The sequence below is a fragment of the Procambarus clarkii genome, chromosome 68 (genome assembly GCF_040958095.1).
Source record: "Procambarus clarkii isolate CNS0578487 chromosome 68, FALCON_Pclarkii_2.0, whole genome shotgun sequence".
In the NCBI taxonomy this organism is placed as follows: Eukaryota; Metazoa; Arthropoda; class Malacostraca; order Decapoda; family Cambaridae; genus Procambarus; species Procambarus clarkii.
In genome coordinates this window covers 5,173,338-5,199,455 of record NC_091217.1, presented here as the reverse complement: position 1 = coordinate 5,199,455, position 26,118 = coordinate 5,173,338, and the positions used below count along the sequence as shown (strand labels likewise).

At 46.9% G+C, this 26,118-nt stretch overlaps 2 protein-coding genes across 4 annotated transcripts in view; both read right to left on the bottom strand.

The window, feature by feature from the left end:
- The window catches only part of LOC123747664 (fibrinogen C domain-containing protein 1-B), a 233,226-nt gene that overhangs the window by 19,810 nt on the left and 187,298 nt on the right, over positions 1–26,118 (bottom strand). For all 3 annotated transcript variants that reach the window (XM_069310769.1, XM_069310770.1, XM_069310767.1), the window contains exons 8-10: positions 24,180–24,381; positions 21,028–21,181; positions 20,393–20,499 (exon numbers count right to left, since the gene is read on the bottom strand). In XM_069310769.1, coding sequence (XP_069166870.1) covers positions 20,393–20,499; positions 21,028–21,181; positions 24,180–24,381 — 463 coding nt within the window. The remainder of the gene's footprint in view (positions 1–20,392; positions 20,500–21,027; positions 21,182–24,179; positions 24,382–26,118) is intronic.
- Positions 8,288–13,551, bottom strand: LOC138355550 (uncharacterized). Its single transcript, XM_069310766.1, has 2 exons — positions 13,067–13,551; positions 8,288–12,679 (listed from the first exon to the last, which is right to left on the bottom strand). The coding sequence occupies exon 2, from the start codon at positions 11,443–11,445 to the stop codon at positions 8,557–8,559; it is 2,889 nt and encodes a 962-aa protein (XP_069166867.1). The 5' UTR covers positions 11,446–12,679; positions 13,067–13,551; the 3' UTR covers positions 8,288–8,556.

Here is a 26,118-nt window from a genome sequence, read left to right as displayed (position 1 = left end):
CCTGCGTCAGGTTGGGTGCTGGAAAGTTAGATTAACGTTGCTGCAATATTCCTTCGGGGTGTTAGGTTGGGTGCTGGAAAGTTAGATTAACGTTGCTGCAATATTCCTTCGGGGTGTTAGGTTGGGTGCTGGAAGGTTGAATTAACGTTGCAGTAATATTCTTTCGTACGTCAACTTAGATGCTGGAAGGTTGTTAAGTCCGCTGTGGCTGACAGGATCAACTTAATATAACTTTGACAACTAGGTTATTATGTCTCATGTCCAAACAAGGATATATATATATAACAAAACACACACGTTAACATTTCCAATCCGAACATGGATAATGGATAAATTAAGCTGTGGTCACACACAAGAATAATATATCCAGGGGTTATAGGAAGGAGATTGGGAGTGATTATTTGCTCTTAATAAACGCTATATAGACTCGGTCTTCAACACAGTGATCATACGTCTGTAAAAAGATGGTCTTTAGGACCACTCAACCCCAGGTTGTCAAGCCCACAATAACGGGACAGTTTAATGCAATAACGGGGCAGTTTAATGCAATAACGGGACAGTTTAATGCAATAACGGGGCAGTTTAATGCAATAACGGGGCAGTTTAATGCAATAACGGGGCAGTTTAATGCAATAACGGGACAGTTTAATGCAATAACGGGGCAGTTTAATGCAATAACGGGGCAGTTTAATGCAATAACGGGGCAGTTTAATGCAATAACGGGACAGTTTAATGCAATAACGGGGCAGTTTAATGCAATAACGGAGCAGTTTAATGCAATAACGAGAAAATGTATATATACTGGTTAGCATTGTAAATGTGTGGCCACGTCTGTGGTAGAAAATAATAACAAAAAAAAATGCAATAACGGGACAGTTCAATGCAATAACGTTCATTCCTATTGTTTCTCATTGAACTTTTTTTTAGGATGTTTTAGGAGTTCGCCTCAACCATCTCTTCTTCAAGTCTGCTTGCTTGTGACTCACATAATATGCTTTCCTTCTAGCGTTCCTTGGCTCAGTGGTGTCTGCAGCTTCCAACAGTGAGCATGTCTTGGTACAGTGGACTTGAGCGCGTCTCGGAACATCCAGTGCGTAGGTTCGAACCCTTCATCAAGGCCCTTGTGGCTTTGTTCATTTGATATATCACGCTATTGTGATTTCTGTGTGTAGTGTCCTCAAGTATTACAGTTTCTTATTTTGAAAACTGCTTCTGTGTGTGTGTGTGTGTGTGTGTGTGTGTGTGTGTGTGTGTGTGTATGTGTGTGTGTGTGTGTGTGTGTGTGTGTGTGTGTGTGTGTGTGTGTGTGTGTGTGTGTGTCCTTAATTGGTACATAATTCCTTTGAACAAATAACAAAGAGCTCACCAGCTGAATTAAAAAATCACGAAGACCCAAACCAAATACATTACAGATCTCATCCCCAGACAATGAAACACAATTCGTCTATCTGCTATCCTTTGGCCAGAGAGGCGAAGGTGGGTTTTCAAAATCACACTTATATGTGACCGCAGAACTCTGCAGCCGCTGGTATAGTTTAATACAACAACTCCAGATATATTTCTCTACAATGTCTGCTATTCTTATGCTAAAATAAACACAAATGATTCGTTTCAAAAGTTTTCTTTGTAGCCATCTATTGGTATGCTCTGTGCGAGCATGGGAGCATATGAGAGCGTGTATGTGCCCATGTTAGCATGGGAGACACGTATTAGCGTGGGTGGGGAGGATCACTCAAGGACTATCTTTACAAGTAGTTAAAATGGAAGGTTTATGCGTGGGTGGTGTCAGGCGCTGTGGGATGGTGTCAGGCGCTGTGGGATGGTGTCAGGCGCTGTGGGATGGTGTCAGGTGTTGTGGGCTGGTGTCAGGCGCTGTGGGGTGGTGTCAGGCGCTGTGGGATGGTGTCAGGCGCTGTGGGATGGTGTCAGGTGTTGTGGGCTGGTGTCAGGCGCTGTGGGATGGTGTCAGGCGCTGTGGGATGGTGTCAAGCGCTGTGGGGTGGTGTCAGGCGCTGTGGGATGGTGTCAGGTGCTGTGGGATGGTGTCAGGCGCTGTGGGATGGTGTCAGGCGCTGTGGGGTGGTGTCAGGCGCTGTGGGATGGTGTCAGGCGCTGTGGGATGGTGTCAGGCGCTGTGGGGTGGTGTCAGGCGCTGTGGGGTGGTGTCAGGCGCTGTGGGGTGGTGTCAGGCACTGTGGGATGGTGTCAGGCGCTGTGGGATGGTGTCAGGCACTGTGGGATGGTGTCAGGCGCTGTGGGATGGTGTCAGGCACTGTGGGATGGTGTCAGGCGCTGTGGGATGGTGTCAGGCGCTGTGGGATGGTGTCAAAAACCTCTGCGATGGTGCCAGAGCCTTTGATGATAGTGTCAGAACTTGGGGAGATGTTGTCATATAGCCTCAAGGGATGGTGTCAGAGCCTGTTGGGGGGGAGGATGGTGTCAAAGCCTCTGGGAACTTCACTCAGTGTTGGCAGTGGTGGCAGTAGAAGGGGTTGATACTGAGTAATGGCGGTGCTTACCTATTGTTATTTACCTATCAGTGACTACGGGGCCGTGAGGTCTGGCTGTTCATGCCCCGCCTATGATGGCTCTCTTGTATCGGTTTTGTTAATAGTTTAACCATTCGAATTATTTATCGATTTTGCCTTTGATGCGGCTGGATGAGATGTTTTTTTTTATTATTATTATTTTCTACCACAGACGTGGCCACACATTTACAATGCTAACCAGAATATATATACATTTTCTTCTGTCCTCCATGGACAGGGTTAGAGATTTGTTAAACATATACGTCAGCGATGGGGTTGATGGGGAGTGAGTCTGATGGGGGTGTAGATGGGGGGGTGAGAGGGTGAATGGGGACAAAGTTTAGCTAGCGAGTGATGGGTGTAGTGAGAACTGGGAGGTGGATGAAGCACAAGGAAGAACTCTGTGAACAAACTGAACTTTTGGATCAATAGATTGAAGTGTAGTGTGTATCTGAATACGGTAAGACGCCATCGTGGTTGGGGGGGGGGGGTCACGGGGGTCTGAAAATAAAGGACGTAGCGACGTTTCGAACCATTGTAGACCATTACCAGGTCTTCAGCCAGCGTGGTTGTTACTTTCTGGTAAGACCTAACAATCCCCGTAGCCGCCGATAGGTCAGTATACACCCCCTCCCCACCACCTACACACACCCCCACTCCCCCCCTACACCCAAGGCCACCCCACACAAACACCTATACACACGCGCCTGCCCCCGGCAATGATAACTCATATCCATGTGAGATTAGTATTCAGGAGGCAGGGATGATCCCAGTCGCCGCCTTGACTTAGGAGGAGTTGGGAAGGGGGGTTGGTGAGCTTAGGAGAGGTGGGGAAGGGGGGGTGGTGAGCTTAGGAGGAGGGCGTGGCGAGGGAGGGTAGGGGGGTGGGGGAGTTATAAGAGAGGAAGCAAGATATTAACTCTAAACAGAATCATTTCACACACCCCTCCCCCCCCCACACACACACACAAAGTATGACCTCTTCAGTCTTCAAGACTTGGGTGTAGCCATAATACACAGGAAGAGGCAAAGCCTTATATCGGTGGAGCTCAAGGGGAAACAGGAATTCCTTCACTTTTCGTAAAAGTCCAACGAGACGTGGTAAAATAGTTCAAACAGCGCAAACAAATTGTCTTCCTTGAACACAGTTGTAAATGAGGTTTGGTCGGCGCTTTAAGGCCAGCTATATATATACACATTTTCGTTGACCAGACCACACACTAGAAGGTGAAGGGACGACGACGCTTCGGTCCGTCCTGGACCATTCTCAAGTCGATTGTGACTTGACTAGAGAATGGTCCAGGACGGACTGAAACGTCGTCGTCCCTTCACCTTCTAGTGTGTAGTCTGGTCAACATACTTTAGCCACGTTATTGTGACTCCTCGCCTGCATATTTTCGTGTGCGAATTCGTTGAATATGATTTTTTTAAGGTCCCCCAGGGCGGGCGAGGAGGTCAAATGCTCATGCTGGCAGCCAAGCAAAAATCCACTGCCTTCATATATACTACGACAGCCGCGGATATAAACGTCTGCAAATCGTCTATACAGTATACCTAGGTCATAAAAGTATTTGTGTGTACGTCTGATACCATACTACTTGTGAAGGAGGAAATGTATATGTTTACCTCTCAGAATGTTTGGTAATATGTTTATTGCTAGTGATGTGTGTCTATGTATGTATTAACACGATGTACTGAACGGGGTGAGAATAGCTTGAGCTACCTCATCCCTTTGTGTGTATTTTACCTCAATAAACTTATTTCAATTTCAATTTCAATTTCACACATGTTCCAACGAGTCATCTTCACGCCACGAGAGATTAAATTCCCCGCATCATCTCCCCGAGGAACTTGTCCAACCACTTGGAGCGGACGGTAGAGCGACGGTCTCGCTTCATGCAGGTCGGCGTTCAATCCCCGACCGTCCACAAATGGTTGGGTACCATTCCTTCCCTTCCCCCGTCCCATCCCAAATCCTTATCCTGACTCCTTCGAAGGGCTATATAGTCGTATATAATGGCTTGGCGCTTTCCCCCTGATAATTCCCTCCCCTCCCACGGAACTTAACGAGGAATTTTAGGTTAGGTTAGGTTAGGTTAGGTTAGGTTAGGTTAGGTTAGGTTAGGTTAGGTTAGGTTAGGTTAGGTTAGGTTAGGAATTTTAGGCGCTTAGCTTTCAAAACTCACGTTTATTTCTTGTAGATGAGGGAGGACTTTAAGTTTAAGCTTAAGCTTATCAAAGCCGTCCCTATGCCAGGTATACTGACCCTTCACAAGCTACTACTCACAACTCTTGGGTGCCTCATTTTTTTACCACTAGGAGAAGAGACCCATCTGGTTTCTGCCCCGGGGATTGACCCCGGGTCCCTCGGGTGTGAGGCGAAAGGACTAGACCACTGTGCTAGAGAGCCCGTTACCATACCGCATCCTCAAATACAGTTTGATGAATCAACTGAACTATATGATATTGTGGGGAATGACGTGGTATATATGGCTCCATCACACACACACACACACACACACACACACACACACAGCCGGTGGCCGAGCGAACAGAACGCTGGACACGTGATCCTGTTGTCCCGGGTTCGATCCCGGGCGCCGGCGAGAAACGATGGGCAGAGTTTCTTTCATTCTATGCCCCCTAGCAGTAAATAGGTACCTGGGAGTTGGTCAGCTGTCACGGGCTGCTTCCTGGAGGGTGTCTGTGTGTGGTGTGGAAAAAAAAGGTAGTAGTAGAAACAGTTGATTGACAGTTGAGAGGCGGGCCGAAAGAACAGAGCTCAACCCCCGCAAGCACAACTAGGTGAAACAACTAGGTGAATACACACACACACACACACACACCTCACTCTGCCTAAGGGCCACACCTGTCTGAAACACCTGTCTGAAACACTCTTTGTCATATAACGCTTTGAAACTACTGGAGGCCAAGACCGTCAGTAGTTTCAAAGCGTTATATGACAGAGTGCTGGGAAGATGGGACACCACGAGCGTAGCTCTCATCCTGTAACTACACTTAGGTAATTACAACCACATTACTTGACCATTAAAGCATTAACCTTCCCCCCCCCCTACACAACCACTATCCCACCCCATTCATACCTCTATCCCCCCTAATACCCCATTCCTCCTAATAACCCCCCCATTATTAATTACTCTCGACCCCCACCATTTTGGAACCTATTCACCATTCGATTAAAGGTTGAAAGACGGCGCCCAAGAGCCGCAGCTCATTCCTCTCAGAGGACAGTGACATTTTAAAGAATATTTCACACACTTTCTATATGGTGTTGGTTAGCATATATTATAAATATTATTTTATAGATATTCTATATCATTGTTGAAATATAGAGAAACAAACCTCCTTCGTCGATCTGGTTCGATAGATAAAACATTTAGTTCTTCAGTGTCTCGGTGTAGAGACAGCAAAACATCTATTATAGTAGTAGAGCAAAAAACTGGTCCTTTTTGTTTGACAGAAAAAACTCTTTTGTGTGTGTGTGTGTGTGTGTGTGTGTGTGTGTGTGTGTGTGTGTGTGTGTGTGTGTGGTGTGTGGTGTGTGTGTGTGTGTGTGTGTGTGTGTGTGTGTGTGTGTGTGTGTGTGTGTGTGTGTGTGTGTGTCTGTGTGTGTGTGTGTGTGTGTGTGTGTGTGTGTGTGTGTGTGTGTGTGTGTGTGTGGTGTGTGTGTGTGTGTGTGTGTGTGTGTGTGTGTGTGTGTGTGTGTGGTGGGTATTATATACTGTGGGTTGGTTGGTGTTGTCGTCGTTGATCCTTCTCTATGGACAACCCAACCCACAACTCGGCAGAGTGCTTATACTAGGAGATCACCCTTGGCGCTTCTGGCTCCTGGAGAGGGGCTCAACGTCACACGTTCAGGGGATGCGGCTCCAACACTTAGCCTCGTTGTCACGTGCACACACCCACTCGAGCCGCTGTGACTCCCCACTCTCTCCTTATGAGATATGATCTCCTCAATCCCCCTATGACTTACTAGTATTACCTCCTACCCTGTCCACAGCAGTGGTTCATGGTTCTTTCTCTCTCTCTCTCTCCTTCTTTACTACCTCCTGGGAAGCCTCACTAGGACAAGGGCAAACACCAGCAAATTGTGACACATTTACTGAACAAAGCACATACACGATACATACACACATACAATAATAATGAATCCTATACTCTATAATATCACAATCAGGTTGCACTCCAACACCATCAGAACTCTATTTTCAGCTTATCAAAGGGGTATCCTATCTCCTGGTTCGCCACCTGATACCATTAACCTCCTCAAGTTGGTCAAGCCTACATACACTGTTGCACTATCAGCAAGATAATGTATATATAGAAAATCAGCATTTGAATGCAATAACATATACCAGTATAAATGTTCATTGATACTTCAGTATAAAAAACTCCTTGACATAAGAATGCCAACAGTCACTCACCTCTCACTGCGTCTTGCACGCTAATGACAACCAAACACTATCAACTCCCTACTAGTAATCCACCAGAACTTCCCCTTCCACCTCTGGAAGTTCACAACCCTAATATCCTTAGGTTCTTCCAGGCTTCACTACCAGGATCCTCTGCAGCTCCTCCAGGCTGCTATCATGAAGTTTCCTTGTGCAACTACGGTGCTTCACCCTTCTGCTAGGCTCCTCCACAGCTCTCTTGGCTGCTACACCATGAAGTTTCCTCGAGTAACTATGGTGCTTCACCACCTCTACAGAAGCACGTGACACTCCTCTTCACTGCTGCTTCTCCTCACAGCTCGAGGTCCTCTGCTCCACTACCTTGGAGTCTCATCAGCTACTTCATCTGCTGGCTTCGAAGTTCTCAGCAACTTCTTCCCCAAAGAACAAACCTGCAACCCATCGACACTTCCAATAAAATGTTCCCCTTTAACACATAAACAAAAATAACCACACAATATGCTTGCCTCAAACCTCTATCTGTCCTCTACATACAGTGAGAGTGGACTCCCCCGTTTTGGGCGGGTCCATACTCCACCTCGCCTGGCGGCGGCGTCCTCACTCGCTGGGAGGGTCTTCCTCCATCCGGAGCCAGGCTCCCTCAGTCGTCCGCCAGCGCTCAGAGAGGACGGACGTCGCTCCGTGTTCCTCCCTCTTCCACTCTCCTTATTTCAGGCTTTCTGCCTTATTAAAACATGTCTAACCTATAAATAAACATCGCTACTGTCGCTGGGCACACGACCAACTACAATGTAATCACTATGAACTGGCGTATATCGTGCTTACCACAGATTAACTGGTCGAGGGCGCTTTTCCTCTGACGGCGTCCTGGTCAGGGCGCTCCACACAGCCCACAATAATGCCTCCGGGCGGCTTAATATTCACTAATTATCGTCCACGACTTGAGACCACACGTCCCCAGCTCGATTCCACAGCTGGCACGTCTGCACACTTCTCTTCTCTTAGAGATATATCACTAGGGGTTCCCTTCTGGCGGGAGCTCAACGAAGCGCGGCTTCCCCCTGCGATGTCTGGCACTCAAGTGAGGTCAAGGTCCTCCAGAAGCGAGCCTCAAGCCTCCAGCAAAATGTCCACATCTCCTAGCCAGTCATTTATCTATTTTCTTCTGCATTGCCCATAATCTCAAACTGTTACACATATCCAACCAACTATTTTACATATGCGTTATCACCTCAATACTTGCTAGACCTTCTAGTTAGGTCAGGCTTGCTGAATAACTCTCAAGGAGGGAGACTCGTTTCTCCTGTAGGCTGAGATCATAACACTCCCCTCCCCTTATTTTTGAGAGTTATTCTAGTGGCTAGGCTCGGGATAATACATCCGCCACCACACTGTCTCGTTCTTCAACCGATTGGTTCGAACGGTTGATCTGCTTACGTACTCCCTTAGGAGTCTACAATTAGTTCGTTGCTCCTTGCAACATCTGGCTCACAACTCGCCAGAAACATGATCTTCTCATAAACGATCTGACTTCTCTGGCACCTGTTGGCTAGGCTGTCCTCCTTGGACGCCTGCACTCCATCGTTCCACTCTACTTATTGTCTCCACCCTCCGTTTCCTCGTCTTCTTCTCTTCTCGTCCAGAGTCAGACATCTACTGTCTGTACCTCCTCTGTCGTCTTCATACTTCCATCTACTGCCATTATACTTTCGCCTCCTGTCATCATACTTCACTCCCTCGTCTTCACCGACGATTCTCCCTTTCGTCTCCTCATTTATCCGAGACCTCATCCTGTTCGACTTCCATCGAGTCCTCGGCTTTCTACTATTCATCCATGCTTGCATCATCATCCTCTTCCCACACTTCTCACTTCTATACAACTCCCTTTCTTCTCCTTCGACTCTTCTTCGTTCCCTAAAAGTTTCTTCGGGCACTATACTACATCCAACAGCATTCGACCGTACGCGTCGTCTTGCCTCTCCCAGAGTGCTCGTAAGCATCTCTCCACACATACTGTCTCTTCTCCTTTCATTTTCTCGGCTATTACTCTTCTTCACTATCTCTCCTCTACGTTTTCTGTGAAACATGTCAACTCTTGACATCTCAAACAACTTAACTCCACTATCCATATGCCTCTGTGCTCGTGGACAATTTGACGCTCTACTCTCGTCCTCAGTCTGTCCACATCTTTCCTCATTCCTACTCAGCACAGTTGCATTCACCTTCCGACCCTTAATTTCAGCAGTCTGGGCTCTACTCAGGTCCGCTCTCTTCACACGATTCTTCTTCGGCTGGGTCATCCTCACTTTCGACCTCACCGAGACTCCATTTGCCTGGGCTGGCCCTTCGTCAAACAGCCATGATATATCTACATCGATATCTTCCACCGGTTTAATCGACACTGTCTCACCTTCTCCAGTGTCTTCCTCGTCGGCCACCTCTGTCTTCATCACTACCGAGACAGGGTTTTCAATGGCTTGGCGGTCTCCTGACGCATCTCCTCGGATGTCAGTCAGGTTCACACTCTCAGGTGTCCCACACGTGCCGTGGCCTTCTGGGCACTCCTCTGGCACAGTCTCCACTATGACTCTTGGCAACACCTTTGTCCCGCACAAGTCATTCCCCAGGATCACTTGGACTCCTGGAATAGGTATGTCGGGGCACACTCCCAACATCACCTCTGCCGACACATATTCCGACCTTAGCTGGACAGTACATACGGGCATGTCACTCTCAGACAATAACCCATATACTTTCATCTTCCCACTGCCAGCTAACCGTCGACCATTCCCAATCAGGCTTCTCGTAATCAAGCTCTGATTAGCTCCGGTATCTCTTAAGATACCAACTTCTACCTCAGGTTGGCCTCCTATTCTGATCCAACCTTTGCTCATGAACGGCCTATACCTCTCGTTCACTAAGTTCGCTCTCTGTGGTTTGTCTCGGAACACATTAGTATATTTACCTCGGGGGTCACACATGGCCAGGGTCACAACTCTCTTGCCCTGCCGACAATCTCGCATCACGTGACCCAATCCGTTACAATTGTAACATCTCATCTGGGAAAAATCTCTTCTATATGTACCAAAGCGGCTCTGACTCTGCCCACTCGTATTGGAGTTCCTCGGGCCAGACGTACTACTCGTACTCTGTGGAGCTTTACTGGACTCTTGATTTCCCGGATACCGATCAGTTTCTCGTTTAGCTCCTCCATCTTCACTTTCAGATGAAGTGCGCGACCTACTCTTCTGAGCTTTAGGGTACTTACTTTTATCTGCCCATTTATCAAAATTCTTCTCACCCCAGACTCCTCTGGGTCTCTCATAATTTCTTCCTCCCCAGACTCCATTGGATCTGCCATTGCTGCGTCTCGCCTCGCTTCTCACTCTGTTCTCCCTTAAGCTCTTGTACGCTTCAGTAATCATATCCGCCCTATCTGCGGCATCTTTCACCTCCATTATCCCTGCTTCTTGGATCTTGAACTTTGTTTCGGGATGCATCATCTCCAAGAACTTCTCCATGACCATCAGTTGCTTCAGGTCAGCGTAAGATCCAACTCCAGCAGCCTCAATCCACTTCTGGAATCGTCTTTCCAGATCTCTTGCTGTCTCAGCAAATGTACATGCTCCAACTTTGATCATTTCTCTGAAACGCTTCCTATAAGCTTCTGGGGTTAACTGAAACGAGCGCAATATGCTGCTCTTTACTGTGGCGTAATCCTGGCACTCTTCCAGTGACAATTGGGTGTATGCCTCCCTGGCTGCACCGGTCAATCTTAACTGGACCAGCTGGGCCCATTCCTCCTGTGGCCACTCCTTGATGCTGGCTACTTTTTCAAAATGCTCGAAAAAGCTTTCTGCCTCTTCGGGAACAAACAAGGGAATGTCCTTCTCCCTAACCCTAACATCTGGTGGGTGTGATACCTGGGTGGTGCTCTCTGGCAACCCATGTTCAATCCTTTGTTCAGCCAAGGTTCTATTCGCTTCTATCTGCATTTGTTTTGTTCTCTCTTTTTCTTTTTCCACCTCTAGCCTTGCTTTCTCTTTTTCTATTTCCAGTCTGGTTTTCTCTTTCTCCTTCTCGGCTTCATTTTTCATCTGGAGTTCCAATCTCATCTTTTCCAGCTGGAACTGTCTCTCCTTGTCCTCACGCTGCATCTGGAGCTCTAACTGGAATCTCTCCAAGCTCCTATTCCGGCTACTCCTACTACTGCGGCTACTCTTGCTGCTCCTACTCGATCCCTGGGATCTCACGTCATCCTGCCCATCATCCTCCTTTCTACTTTCAGCTCCTTCCTGGGCTCCTTGTTCTGCCGCTTCACTTTTGGCTCTTAACTGCCTCAGGATCTCATCCTTCATCCCAGCTACTTTAGATGCTTTCAACCTGATGCCACATTTTTCTGCTATTTGTTTCAATTGATCCCTCGTGCAACCTTCCAAGTCCTCGGGCTTGCCTGACTCCACAAACGTTTGCACCTTATCCATCTTTGTCCTGTGAGTCTTCCCAAGAGAGAGAGTATACACCTGCGGTCACACAGTTTATCTCAGCAAGGGTGTACAAATCCACTCTTGGACAGGGTGTGGGTGTGTCAGTTCACTCTCCCGGACACAGGCCCCCAATTTATTATATACTGTGGGTTGGTTGGTGTTGTCGTCGTTGATCCTTCTCTATGGACAACCCAACCCACAACTCGGCAGAGTGCTTATACTAGGAGATCACCCTTGGCGCTTCTGGCTCCTGGAGAGGGGCTCAACGTCACACGTTCAGGGGATGCGGCTCCAACACTTAGCCTCGTTGTCACGTGCACACACCCACTCGAGCCGCTGTGACTCCCCACTCTCTCCTTATGAGATATGATCTCCTCAATCCCCCTATGACTTACTAGTATTACCTCCTACCCTGTCCACAGCAGTGGTTCATGGTTCTTTCTCTCTCTCTCTCTCCTTCTTTACTACCTCCTGGGAAGCCTCACTAGGACAAGGGCAAACACCAGCAAATTGTGACACATTTACTGAACAAAGCACATACACGATACATACACACATATAATAATAATGAATCCTATACTCTATAATATCACAATCAGGTTGCACTCCAACACCATCAGAACTCTATTTTCAGCTTATCAAAGGGGTATCCTATCTCCTGGTTCGCCACCTGATACCATTAACCTCCTCAAGTTGGTCAAGCCTACATACACTGTTGCACTATCAGCAAGATAATGTATATATAGAAAATCAGCATTTGAATGCAATAACATATACCAGTATAAATGTTCATTGATACTTCAGTATAAAAAACTCCTTGACATAAGAATGCCAACAGTCACTCACCTCTCACTGCGTCTTGCACGCTAATGACAACCAAACACTATCAACTCCCTACTAGTAATCCACCAGAACTTCCCCTTCCACCTCTGGAAGTTCACAACCCTAATATCCTTAGGTTCTTCCAGGCTTCACTACCAGGATCCTCTGCAGCTCCTCCAGGCTGCTATCATGAAGTTTCCTTGTGCAACTACGGTGCTTCACCCTTCTGTTAGGTTCTTCCACAGCTCTCTTGGCTGCTACACCACCTCTACAGAAGCACGTGACACTCCTCTTCACTGCTGCTTCTCCTCACAGCTCGAGGTCCTCTGCTCCACTACCTTGGAGTCTCATCAGCTACTTCATCTGCTGGCTTCGAAGTTCTCAGCAACTTCTTCCCCAAAGAACAAACCTGCAACCCATCGACACTCCAATAAAATGTTCCCCTTTAACACATAAACAAAAATAACCACACAATATGCTTGCCTCAAACCTCTATCTGTCCTCTACATACAGTGAGAGTGGACTCCCCCGTTTTGGGCGGGTCCATACTCCACCTCGCCTGGCGGCGTCCTCACTCGCTGGGAGGGTCTTCCTCCATCCGGAGCCAGGCTCCCTCAGTCGTCCGCCAGCGCTCAGAGAGGACGGACGTCGCTCCGTGTTCCTCCCTCTCCACTCTCTTATTTCAGGCTTTCTGCCTTATTAAAACATGTCTAACCTATAAATAAACATCGCTACTGTCGCTGGGCACACGACCAACTACAAGTAATCACTATGAACTGGCGTATATCGTGCTTACCACAGATTAACTGGTCGAGGGCGCTTTTCCTCTGACGGCGTCTGGTCAGGGCGCTCCACACAGCCCACAATAATGCCTCCGGGCGGCTTAATATTCACTAATTATCGTCCACGACTTGAGACCACACGTCCCCAGCTCGATTCCACAGCTGGCACGTCTGCACACTTCTCTTCTCTTAGAGATATATCACTAGGGGTTCCCTTCTGGCGGGAGCTCAACGAAGCGCGGCTTCCCCCTGCGATGTCTGGCACTCAAGTGAGGTCAAGGTCCTCCAGAAGCGAGCCTCAAGCCTCCAGCAAAATGTCCACATCTCCTAGCCAGTCATTTATCTATTTTCTTCTGCATTGCCCATAATCTCAAACTGTTACACATATCCAACCAACTATTTTACATATGCGTTATCACCTCAATACTTGCTAGACCTTCTAGTTAGGTCAGGCTTGCTGAATAACTCTCAAGGAGGGAGACTCGTTTCTCCTGTAGGCTGAGATCATAACATGGGTGTGTGTGTGTGTGTGTGTGTGTGTGTGTGTGTGTGTGTGTGTGTGTGTGTGTGGTGTGTGTCTGTGTGTGTGTGTGTGGTGTGTGTGTGGTGTGTGTGTGGTGTGTGTGTGTGTGTGTGTGTGTGTGTGTGTGTGTGTGTGTGTGTGTGTGTGTGTGTGTGTGTGTGTGTGTGTGTGTGTGTGTGTGTAGAGACAAAAACAAAAATTGTGTTTGAAGCAAACGACAAATATAAATTTTCCCATTGAGTGAAGATCTTGAGAAGACTGCCTCATGTAACTTACAGCAAACATGAATTTTCGGAGACATTAAAATAATTTTTTCGAACAGCTGGTCAGGCACTTGTTTCGAACGGGCTCGTGTTTGGAACGCAGCTTAATTAGTACTCTATACAAATAACACAGGTACGAAGAGTCGCTCATAGAGTCGCCGGAGAAAAGATATCACCTGTGTGGAAATCGAAGGTACACTCAAACCCGGTAACGTCAGCGGCATATGCAACACAGATACGTAAATAAAAAACACCCACGAAAAAGGATTCATTCGGAATGCTACATAAACAACATATGTTAGACCAATTCCAGAATATGCAGCGCCAGCATATACACACCTCGCAAAGTACCAAATTGTGTTATCTTGGTTATCTTGAGGTTATCTTGAGATGATTTCGGGGCTTTAGTGTCCCCGCGGCCCGGTCCTCGACCAGGCCTCCACCCCCAGGAAGCAGCCCATGACAGCTGACTAACACCCAGGTACCTATTTTACTACTAGGTAACAGGGGCATAGGGTGAAAGAAACTCTGCCCATTGTTTCTCGCCGGCGCCAGGGATCGAACCCGGGACCACAGGATCACAAATCCAGTGTGCTGTCCGCTCGGCCGACCGGCTCCGGCCGGTGTTGGGGAAATGTACAGAAAGATACCACTATCATGCTGTCAAGAGGTCAGAAGCATCATTTACAAGAGCCATGGGAGAAAGAGACAGCATTATAAGATTCATCATACCCCACACATATGTTTCCACTCTTACGAAACCTGTGCATCATTCAGCATTCATCCTCGATTATAGTTTCCATTTATTAAACGATTATCTCATCCATCACTAGTACTCACCAGGAAGCTGGCGAGACACATCTCACACAAAATCTTTTCCTCCCGCAGCATCCCCAGAATATCCACAGTATCCCCAGAGCATCCCCAGAGCATCCCCAGCATCCCCAGAGCATCCCCAGAGCATCCCCAGCATCCCCAGAGCATCCATAACATCCCCAGATCATCCCCAGAGCATCCCCAGCATCCCCACAGCATCCCCAGAGCATCCCCAGCATTCCCAGATCATCCCCAGAGCATCCACAGCATCAACTGGTGTACAGTTTCCTACCCCTCCCCCCCCAAAAAAAAAAAGACTCAGTTCGATTTAGAATGTATAGATGGAGCTTTTTGAAGTCTGACGGCCATTTACAAAAAATGTGTAACTACCCCGACCCAAATGTGAACGAATGTTTATCTTGAGGTATCTAATATTTATAAGGTCTAAAGTGATACTGGCTAACATGGAAATGGACGATATTTCTAAAAAAAATATATATAATTTTTTTTTTAGTTTTTCTCTGTGTTTTGGGGGGATGTTCAGAGTTATTTCCAGCAATTATTATTATTGTTATGTTTAAAGGAATGAAGTCTTCTCCTCATGTGTGTCTATGTATGTATTAATACGATGTACTGAACGGGGTGAGAATAGCTTGAGCTACTTCATCCCTTTGTGTGTATTTTACCTCAATAAACTTATTTCAATTTCTCCTCGCCAGGACGACCTCACGAAAGCTCTTTTCGACAAAACAATTCCATTTAAATAATGTTATGGCGCAGGGCAATTTGTACCTGTGCACTTGCAGGTCCGGGTTCGGTCCTCGATGGTGCTAAACGCAGTTATAAATATTTGAAACGCAACGCTGAGACTCTCGCTTCAGGATCCAATGGTCACTATACACTGCCTTCTCAGTCTTGTATTCACCTGTATTACAATCTACAGGACCAAGTCGGTACGATTCTTCAGCGGTGATTACAATCACGTTATCAACTGGGGATTAATATAGTTCTAGAAGTGGTGATTCACAATAGATCATCATCCTCGTTGGTGTAACTGGTAATGACCTCGTACGTGAGTGTGTGATAGTGTAACTTAGATGGTGCCAATCTTTAGGCAGATGAAGTGCCTCTTATTGGCAGTTAATTTGACGTTGTTTGGGTACTGTGATCGTGTCCTAACGAGAACTACCCTAAATGATGTCTTTATGAGTTTGGTCTCATGGTCCCTTTGTGAGTTTGGTCTAATGACACCTTCACGAAATTTGCTATATCTTGTCACTTTAACGTCAGAACACGAGGCTGAAGCCAGTGTCATATAAAGCTATGAAACAAGATAGGTAATATCTGACCCCTTGTGTGTGTGTGTACTCACCTATTTGTGCTTGCGGGGGTTGAGATCTGGCTCTTTGGTCCCGCCTCTCTACTGTCAATCAACTTGTGTACAGGTTTCTGAGCCTATTGGGCTCTATCATATCTACACTTGAAACCAACACACACACACACTTGTGTGTGTGTGTGTGTGTGTGTGTGATGTATACAGAGACACACTACTGATAGAATAAACTGTCTCCTAAATCGAAAACATCTCTGCTGTTGACATTCAGTTGATAGGTTGGCCCCATTCCTTCCCTCCGTCCTATCCTAAACCCTTACCCCCTCATAGACCTTACAAGTGCTGTAATGGTTAGAAAGTTGACCTCAATAATCCTAACAAGGCCTTTCAGACCCTGACTGAGACAATCACCAATTAACTCCTCCCAATCGTTTGTAACGAGCAGCATGTCAACCTTAACTCCATTTTACAGCACACACACACACACACACACACACACACACACACACACACACACACACACACACACACACACACACACACACACACACACACACAGCACATACACACAGCCTTCATGCTAAATTATCGTGAACTGATGTAATATATGAACAATTACGGAGTTCAATTGGTCCCTATAAGGGAACTCTCACTGTTCATGTATAAGGCTCACAATATACCATTAACAGCGAAATCCAGCATGCAGGATTGAACGCAAGTTTGCGTTCAATTTTGCGATGCACAGCAAATTCCACGCTCACCACACATTAATGAACCTATTTTCACAAAATGCCACAGCTATAAACTAGTGTTTATTAGACAAACTGCGCAATTCTAATGAGGATAGGATGAATGGTTCCAGCCAGTAAATCCGGGTTATGACATACGGCCCATATTTTGTAATCCGGATTAAGGCGAACGCATTCATTGCAATCCACTGGAGGGGGCCTCGTAGCCTGGTGGATAGCGCGCAGGACTCGTAATTCTGTGGCGCGGGTTCGATTCCCGCACGAGGCAGAAACAAATGGGCAAAGTTTCTTTCACCCTGAATGCCCCTGTTACCTAGCAGTAAATAGGTACCTGGGTGTTAGTCAGCTGTCGCGGGCTGCTTCCTGGGGGTGGAGGCCTGGTCGAGGACCGGGCCGCGGGGACACTAAAGCCCCGAAATCATCTCAAGATAACCTCAAGAATCCTTGCGGCTCCTGCGACCCGCCCGCCTCGGTCACGCGATGGAAATATTTCCGTAGGGGAATAAAGTTTTGCAGTTTCGGGTCCTATATATTATATATGGCCATCACATGTTTCGGCCAACATGTGATGGCCGCCCTCAAAGGATAAAGGTTTCAGCCAACCTCTGTGATTACTTTCCTACCCAGTAAACATAAATGAAGATGTCCTTGCACCTCCTTAGAATAGCCCCCTCGGTGGATGTCTCAAGACATACATGGCTCCCTAAACAGCAGCTAATAGAACAATTATCAACTGCCGGTATGTTGATCCACACAAAAAAGATCACTCAAGTATCGGCAGATCTGGAGAACTTACGGAACAGAGCAGTTCACAAGAGCAACAACACTCACTCACGTTCCTGAGCTGAAGAGATTGAGGTATGAGGAGAGACCGAGAGAACTGGACCTTAGCAGAAATGGAGACGAGAGGTCAGTGTTTCATTAAGGTCGTTCCAGGGCAGAGGGGAAGAGGTGCGAAGGATTTCGGGATGGGGAAGGAGGAGGGGTGATGGGTGGGGTGGGGGGCAGAATAGGATAGTCGGGTGATTGTTATCTTAAAACACACAGCAGACACGGGAGAAGCTTTTCAGGCCCTCTGCTGAAGTTTGAAAATATGAAAAGAATGGAAAAAGAGTCTTTCGCGCCAGAGTCTTTGAGCCATATCGGAGCCATGTTGCTTGTAGTACCTGCTCCCTAGCCTAACCTGCCCCTGGTACACGCCTTAACCCAATCCAGGCAGTGGGAGGGAGGTTGTTGAAGGAGGAGGAGAACCCTGACTATATAAACCCTCAAGAGATCTAACCCGCCGAACACACGACATAACTACCACGTTGTTGCAACGTCTGGACAAGCATTAGCACCTCCTAACAAGTTGTAACAACGTTCTAATACGTCATAAAAACGTTATACCAAGATGTAACAACGTTATTACAGGTTGTACCAAGCGGAAAATAGGGTACAGTTGGGGGTTTGTGTTTACAAGGAGCTGGAACACGGCACAGCCTCTGAAGGGATAAATGTCGGGGGGGGGGGGCGGTCTGGGCGCGGGGGGTGCTTTGGGGGGGCTGGGGTGGATGGGGCGGGTCTCTGGGGGGGGGGGAGGAGTTGTCGCCATGTTTGGTTATGACTTAAGCCTCGCTCACTTATCCTGCTAGTTTTTCTAGCTAGTTCTTGCTGTGGCTCCTTCCACTGTGTGTACTCCTTTATTCGTCTTCTTGATATTTTGGTAAGAATGTACACTTCTGTATTTTTGATTCTCGTACGTGTATCTTTGTGTTTTCTGTCTTACTCTTAATTATCCTTTCATTCTGTCTGTTCTTAATCTACACTTCTTCCTCTTCATCCCCTGCTCCTCCTCTACCAAACCCCCAGTTCCATATCTTTTCCTTCGCCAGTTCACATTAAAATTCCGATTACATAATAAACTGTTGTGGCGCACAACACATCGACCTGACCTTGTACTTCTTCCCGTCCTCGACGGGTCTGGTCAGCGCTGGTGTCGCATCCTCGTCTCCTGTCTATACCGATCTCTGTCCCTCCCCGTCACTCCTATGTCTTTCCTGCCTTCCTGTCTCTGAACCCCTCACCCCTTATCCTCTCGCTCTTATTGTTTACGATCCCTGTACCACTCCCACGGGCTCACCATAGCCCGTGCTACTTGCCCCGCTCCGGTGCCAGGTAAGCTACGGGCTCACCATAGCCCGTGCTACTTGGAACTTGTTTCGAGTAGCTGAATCCATTACAACAACACAACTGCACCATTCTTCTAATTACCGTCGCCCGGTGGACCGCGTCACACAGCGCCCTGCAGCCTAATAAAAACCTGCGCGCATGACCACGATAGAATCACAGATCAAAATTTGTGAGAGATTGGCACTAGAGTTTGTGCCTCGACTTATACCAAATAATATACTTGTGTTTAGTGATTGTCTTCTCAGCGGGAGGTGTGTGTGTAAGAATTGACTTAAAGTGCTGGTATAAAGCTGTTTGGGGAGGATTTTGGGATTTAGTGGGGGGGGGGCGGGTGGATAGGGGAAGGAGATAAGAATACAAAATGAAAATGGGGAGGATAAGGAGAGTTCAAGAGAATAAGGGTAAGAAGCAAGTGGGTATTGTGTCATCTTTAAACCTTTCCCTTATGTACAAAATATACCAAGACTGTGTGTAAATAAACACATTACAAATGAACAACCAGTTACTAGTGAAGTTTTGAATGTGACTTAGAATTCGAGAAAGGGGAAGAAAGGTGTGCAGGAGAAAGGGGAAGAAAGGTGTGCAGGAGAAAGGGGAAGAAAGGTGTGCAGGAGAAAGGGGAAGAAAGGTGTGCAGGAGAAAGGGGGTAGAATGGTGTGCAGAAGAAAGGGGGAGAGAAGGGCGTACGGGAGAAAAGGCATACCCAATGAAGGTACTTTTGACAGGTTCAGAGGATCTGGCGTCAGAGGAGGGAGAGTCTGCTCCACAGTGTCCATGGAGGGCCGGATATCTCCGCCATTAATGGACGTTGATCGAATCTTCGACAGTGGAACCTGGTCGCCGCTTCGGCTAACGTCTTGTTATCTCTTCATTCTGTCTTCAACTCATCGCAACTGCTCTAATTACCTATCATTATATATTTATATATACTCAAACATTCCTTCTATATCTGTAAGAGACAATGTGTATCTGAGAGTGGAGGGCCAGATGCTCGGGGCTAACCTCTTGCAACTTTGCTGGGTGACACACTAGTGGTAGGTGACGGTCATAGGTAGGTCTGGGATACTCCCAGCGAATGAAGTCTGAATGGGAATGGGGGGTGGGGGGGGGAACTGTAGAATTTTTCAACCGTTTCTCAGCTGTTCATCACACACAACATAACCACAACTTTGCTGCAACGTTGTATCATAGTTGCACAAATAAGAAATTACATTGAGAGAGAGAGAGAGAGAGAGAGAGAGAGAGAGAGAGAGAGAGAGAGAGAGAGAGAGAGAGAGAGAGAGAGAGAGAGAGAGAGAGAGAGAGAGAGAGCAAGTTGGGGAGGTGGACCACAGGATATCTTATATATCTTTTAGATATATAACAGATATCACCTACCATGCCTCTCAGACCACCTGCCACAGAAACAGCCTGCAGGTGAACCTGCCGGCCGGGGTCGGAAACGCCTGTAAGTCCAACCTTCCCAGGACAGGTTTTAGACTGACCTGCACGGAGAACCTGGCGGTGCAGGAGGCCGGGAAGATGGTGTAGACGCCACTGGTGGTCTCTCCTGCAGCGGCCACGGCAGCGCAGTCCCGGGGTTGGTCGCTACCTGGCGAGAGGACAGATGGCATTGAAATCATTCATGTCCTTACCGTTTGCTCGACTGTGTGTGTGTGTGTGTGTGTGTGTGTGTGTGTGTGTGTGTGTGTGTGTGTGTGTGTGTGTGTGTGTGTGTGTAGGGGGGAGGAGAGGAGTTGTTGTATTTGTCCTTGTATACGGGCACTGTATAGGTAAGGTTGTATGCGGGCTACCGTGTTTGTGTACACCTACATCGTCTGTTCATACGTGTCTGTGTGTGTAGGTGGCAGCAGACGTGTTCTCCTCGTCTTGCGTGTACCAAGAAGGTTTTCGGAATGACACAACATATAAATATATACATATATACTCACCTGTCGCCGCCTCTCTTGATTCATCTCCAAGTTATGAGATCAGGCGATAGGCAGCAGCAGACAATTACTCACCTACTTCCTCAGCGCCAGACGGGTTCAGGGGGAACTGGGGGACTACTCACCAACCTCTTCCTCAGCCATCTGTCCCAACTCACCTCCGTCTTCCTCAGCCATCTGTCCCTACTCACCTCCGTCTTCCTCAGCCATCTGCCTGGCGATCTCGGAGGCGAGGCGGGAGACCACACCTAGGTTGAGCGTCTGGACCTCTGTGACAGGGCGACCACTCTCCCCGATGAGCCAAGTCTTCACCCGCTCTCTTGATGACCCGCCGCTGCTCGCCACCTGAGACACAACACCTCCATCTGACACCCTTGTATCACCAACACACAGTACAGGTATAGTTATCAGCGGGAGGCGCTACGTGAACAAACCTACACACAGATATCTCAAGCAGTTGCGTTAAGGGATACGAGGACACACGGAGCTGGGATCAAATGATTGTGTGAAGGAAGGTTGCCCATGTAACCACTTTGCATCATCGGGGGATCGAACGCAAACCCGCTGCATGAACGGTTATAGCGTGTGTGTGTCACGTGCTAGTTATCTCACAGGGTGGTTCGTTATACCAGGGCATGCGGTAAACCAGGCCTTAGCACACTTCTAATACATAATGAGGATATTTTCAAGAGCACGAGAGTGGATAATGTTATTGGATAGCTTCAAACGGCCTCGTAACAGCAGGTCTAAAGGGTTGAATGACTGGACATTCAATTACGTAGTGTGGGAGTGACTGGACCCAATGGCTGATCGCACAAGAAATGAGAGATTCGTCACCTGTAACCACCTGCCACAGGCAACAGTGGCGCCACCTGCCACAGGCAAAGGGATCTCCACCTACCACAGGCAACAGTGGCGCCACCTGCCACAGGCAAAGGGATCTCCACCTACCACAGGCAACAGTGGCGCCACCTGCCACAGGCAACAGTGGCGCCACCTGCCACAGGCAAAGGGATCTCCACCTACCACAGGCAACAGTGGCGCCACCTGCCACAGGCAAAGGGATCTCCACCTACCACAGGCAACAGTGGCGCCACCTGCCACAGGCAAAGGGATCTCCACCTACCACAGGCAACAGTGGCGCCACCTGCCACAGGCAAAGGGATCTCCACCTGCCACAGGCAACAGTGGCGCCACCTGCCACAGGCAACAGGGATCTCCACCTGATCCTCGGGGAGGGGGAGGAGACATATACTGCCCGGATAAAATTGAGAATAACAAAAGTGAGGATTAACGTGGAGGAAGAACTTAGTGGAGGTCACACACGGTAATAAAGTTCGCATGCAAAACTAAATGTTAATTCTGTTAAATTTCGATACAATACTGATAATATTTTTTTTCTCCCAGGGGCAATCTGAGGGCAAACCAAACTATATATATTATTAAAAGTTATACATTTAAGCACAATTATTAAAATGTTATGAATATCTATAGCGTTTTCGAGTCGGGCTGATCCAAGCCATCCCCCATGTCGATGTGGCCAACCGGTGATCATCATCTCCTCTGTTTATCTCCCCAAAAACCCACGTTCGTCTCCCCTTGAGGAAGAACAGTGGGAAAGATAGCAAGATAAAGCTTACGTTTTGACCATTTCGACGAGTATTCATATTCTTTAACGTCCTCGTGTTCTTATGGTTCAATTGTGATTTATATTGCAACTTGGTTACAAAGACACTCTTGTAAGTACACACACACACACACACACACACACACACACACACACCGTACAGGACATAACACACTCCATTCGCCTGAGTTCTAGGAGACTCGAACCATGGATCCACACGTGTGTGTGAGGCTGAATTAAGCCACTTTCACCCCACAAGCCCTCTCTCCTTGCTATCTGAAGCGCCCGCGCCCCCCCCCCCCCAGGCCGCCCGCGAGCCGGCAGTGTGTGTGCACCTACGCGAGCAAGTCGCGTTGATGAAGGCGTAGCAATAATTTGATCAACAACCATGCAACATCATGAGTGACTCTCCCAGCCAGTCAACATTTCCGAAACATGCATACATCACACCACCATTTCCCGGAGTGGGAGATGCGTTATCTTGAGATGATTTCGGGTCTTTAGTGTCCCCGCGGCCCGGTCCTCGACCAGGCCTCCACCCCCAGGAAGCAGCCCGTGACAGCTGACTAACACCCAGGTACCTATTTTACTGCTAGGTAACAGGGGCATAGGGTGAAAGAAACTCTGCCCATTGTTTCTCGCCGGCGCCTGGGATCGAACCCAGGACCACAGGATCATAAGCCAGCGTCCTGTCCGCTCAGCCGACCGGCTCCCCCTTGCGTAGTTTAACTTATTATTTTGCAATTAAATTATTGCATTTTATCAGATACATTTTCAATCATATTAATTCATAATCAAATTATCGTATATATGAGTTTCGGAGAGATGTAGAAATTTGGGGAGAAGGCACTAAGGCCGATACGATTATATGGCAACTAGAAGGGAATTGAGGACTTAAGGAGTTGGGCTAGAGAGAAGGAAACATGCTCAGCCACCTGGACTGTCGGGAATCGAACTCAGACCAGCAAGAAGCGAGACCGTCACTGTAACTGCTAGTCCAAGTCATGGGGGTTGGTGGGGGGGGGGAGGGGGGAGTACTCTACAATGGCTTCCAGAGGAAAGATTCGTTTAGGAAGGATTTTGGGTATAAATTAGTGGTACATAATTGGAACACAGTAGAGAAGAGGGTTATATACTGGGCCTCCGTCATCCGGCTCAGGGGGAATGCTGCCGACAAATGCAGAATTAGAATGATCGTTGAGGGGCTAAATTAAGAGCTTTTAATTAAACCATTAATTGTGGGTAGTGTAGGAAGAGCCTCTCTCTCTCTCTCCCTCTCTCTCTCACCATTTCTTAATTATTTTTGTCATGTCTGTACCTTCCTTTCTCATATTCTATTTCTCCTATGGTTTCTTGTGCTCCTCCTCCTCCCCCTCCTTTTCTTGACCTGTTTCTTTATTTTCTCTACTTCTCTTCTTCCTCCTCTCTTTCTCTCCCCCCACCCCCTCCCCCTGCTTCCTCACTCCCTCTCCTCACTAACGAGGGGCCCAACTCACAGCCATGACACCTAATATCACCATAAACAAGACTGATGGTGATCCTGTCCTTCCGTCGCCGTCGTGGTGATGGTCCCTGGCAACACCTTCCGTGTTTAAGACCCCCCTTTCCCTTCCCTTCCCTTCCCACGGCACTCCTTCCCCCTTCCGTCGTAAGCTCCTGTCAGTAGCCTGAGCATAAGTACTGACTCACTTTCCCCGTAGAGAGGTAAGTACTCACTTGATTCTCGGTGGCCTCCGCCTCCTCCTCTGCCGGGAAGTAGGCCAGCTCGTCCTGGGCCGCCGTCTCCTCCATGTTGGTCCTCTGAGGGCGTGACCGAGGCACCAGGGCGTCGCTACGGGACTCCTGAGGGAGAGATGACGTGGCCGCTCGCCTCTCCGACCCCTGCAGAGGGCACGACTTGTTGGCCAGTTTGTCCAGCCTGTCAGGGAGAACGGGAAGACTTTTGGGGGGGGAGGAATCAGAAAACGAGGTTTCAGGGCATCCTGTCCTCTGGAAATATCGCATTTTTGTCGTCTAAATCCGCAACGAGATTTTATGATATGTGATTTATTGTGGCTCACGAGCATTACGGTTTTGTAGGCGTGGGTTCCTAAGTTAGCTTAGGTTCGGGTGTTTTAATACACCATTTTCTTGACCGTTGTGACGTCTCGAGAGGATTGTTCAGGGAGTGTGGGAAGAGATTTTCAGAAAAAACAGAAAACGGGAGAAGGGTTTAAGGGAGGTTCGAATATATATATATATATATATATATATATATATATATATATATATATATATATATATATATATATATATATATATATATATATATATATATATATATATATATGTGTGTGTGTGTGTGTGTGTGTATCACGAAAATAAACACGTGATTAAGAATGTGACAATGTCAGACCACGGAGGAAAATGAAACAGGAATTTCCTAATTTTTTTTTTTTCCTTAAGTACTTTCGTATATTAAATACATCTTCAGAAGGAATGATTTTATAGATCGAGTGATGGGTATAAATAGGCAGGAGAGAGTGGTGAAGTGGGGTGAGGTACAATACTTGGACAACACAGACGGCCCATTGGCCCATCAGATGCACCCAATTGGCCCATCCGATGTAGCCCAATGGCCCATCTGATACAGCAGACATACAAGCACAATACATAGGTAATTATAACATAAAGAGGTAAATATATACAATGAATTAGTGAGACAAATGTTTTCCAATGATCCTACTTAAATCGCCCTTTAGCTGATCTATTAGAAATGGATCTAAGTTATATAGACCACTGCTAATATTCAAATTACTTTCTTTGGTGATCTGTATCAAAGCAGATTCAATTATGTTTCTGTTATAGGTGCTTTTACAATTTGTTATTGAAGAAGCACTCTCACAATCAATTTGGTGAGCTTTTTCTGACAAATGCACAAACAAAGCATTAGACAATTGGCCATGTCTTACAGAGTATTTATGTTGCGATATTCTACATTTTAAATCTTTAGATGTTTGCCCGACATAGAACTTATTACATTCCTTACAAGGTATTTTATAAATGACGCAATTATCACTACGAGGGCTGTTCCTAACTAATAGCTTACCAACAGTGTTTTCGTAGCTAAACATTACATCTATATTAAAAAGTTTCAAGGCCTTAACAATATTCTCAAACCCAGAGAAATATGGTAAACATAACACATTCTTTGGGCGAATCCTTTCACTGCATACATTATTATAATATGTACGACGAGCTTTGTTACGACAAACTTCCAAAAAATTCAGCGGGTAACAAAGCTTAAGACCAATCGAATCAATATTCTTAAATTCTTCGTCTAAGAATTCTGGACTCACAACTCGAAGAGCTCTTAGATACATTGAAGAAAAAATTGACTTTTTTACATTGTATCTATGCCCTGAAAAATAATGAACATAAGATAAATTATTCGTAGGTTTATAGGAAATTAGGAATAGGAAATTCCTGTTTCATTTTCCTCCGTGGTCTGACATTGTCATATATATATATATATATATATATATATATATATATATATATATATATATATATATATATATATATATATATATATATATATATATATATATATTCTATATAAATGTTGAACTGGATTTCAAGAGGAGCACACAGGTCCCTCCCAACCGGTCGTTAG

Coding starts and splice junctions, on each gene's coding strand:
- LOC138355550 (XM_069310766.1), bottom strand. CDS start 11,445: ATGGATAAGGTGCAAACGTTTGTGGAGTCAGGCAAGCCCGAGGACTTG.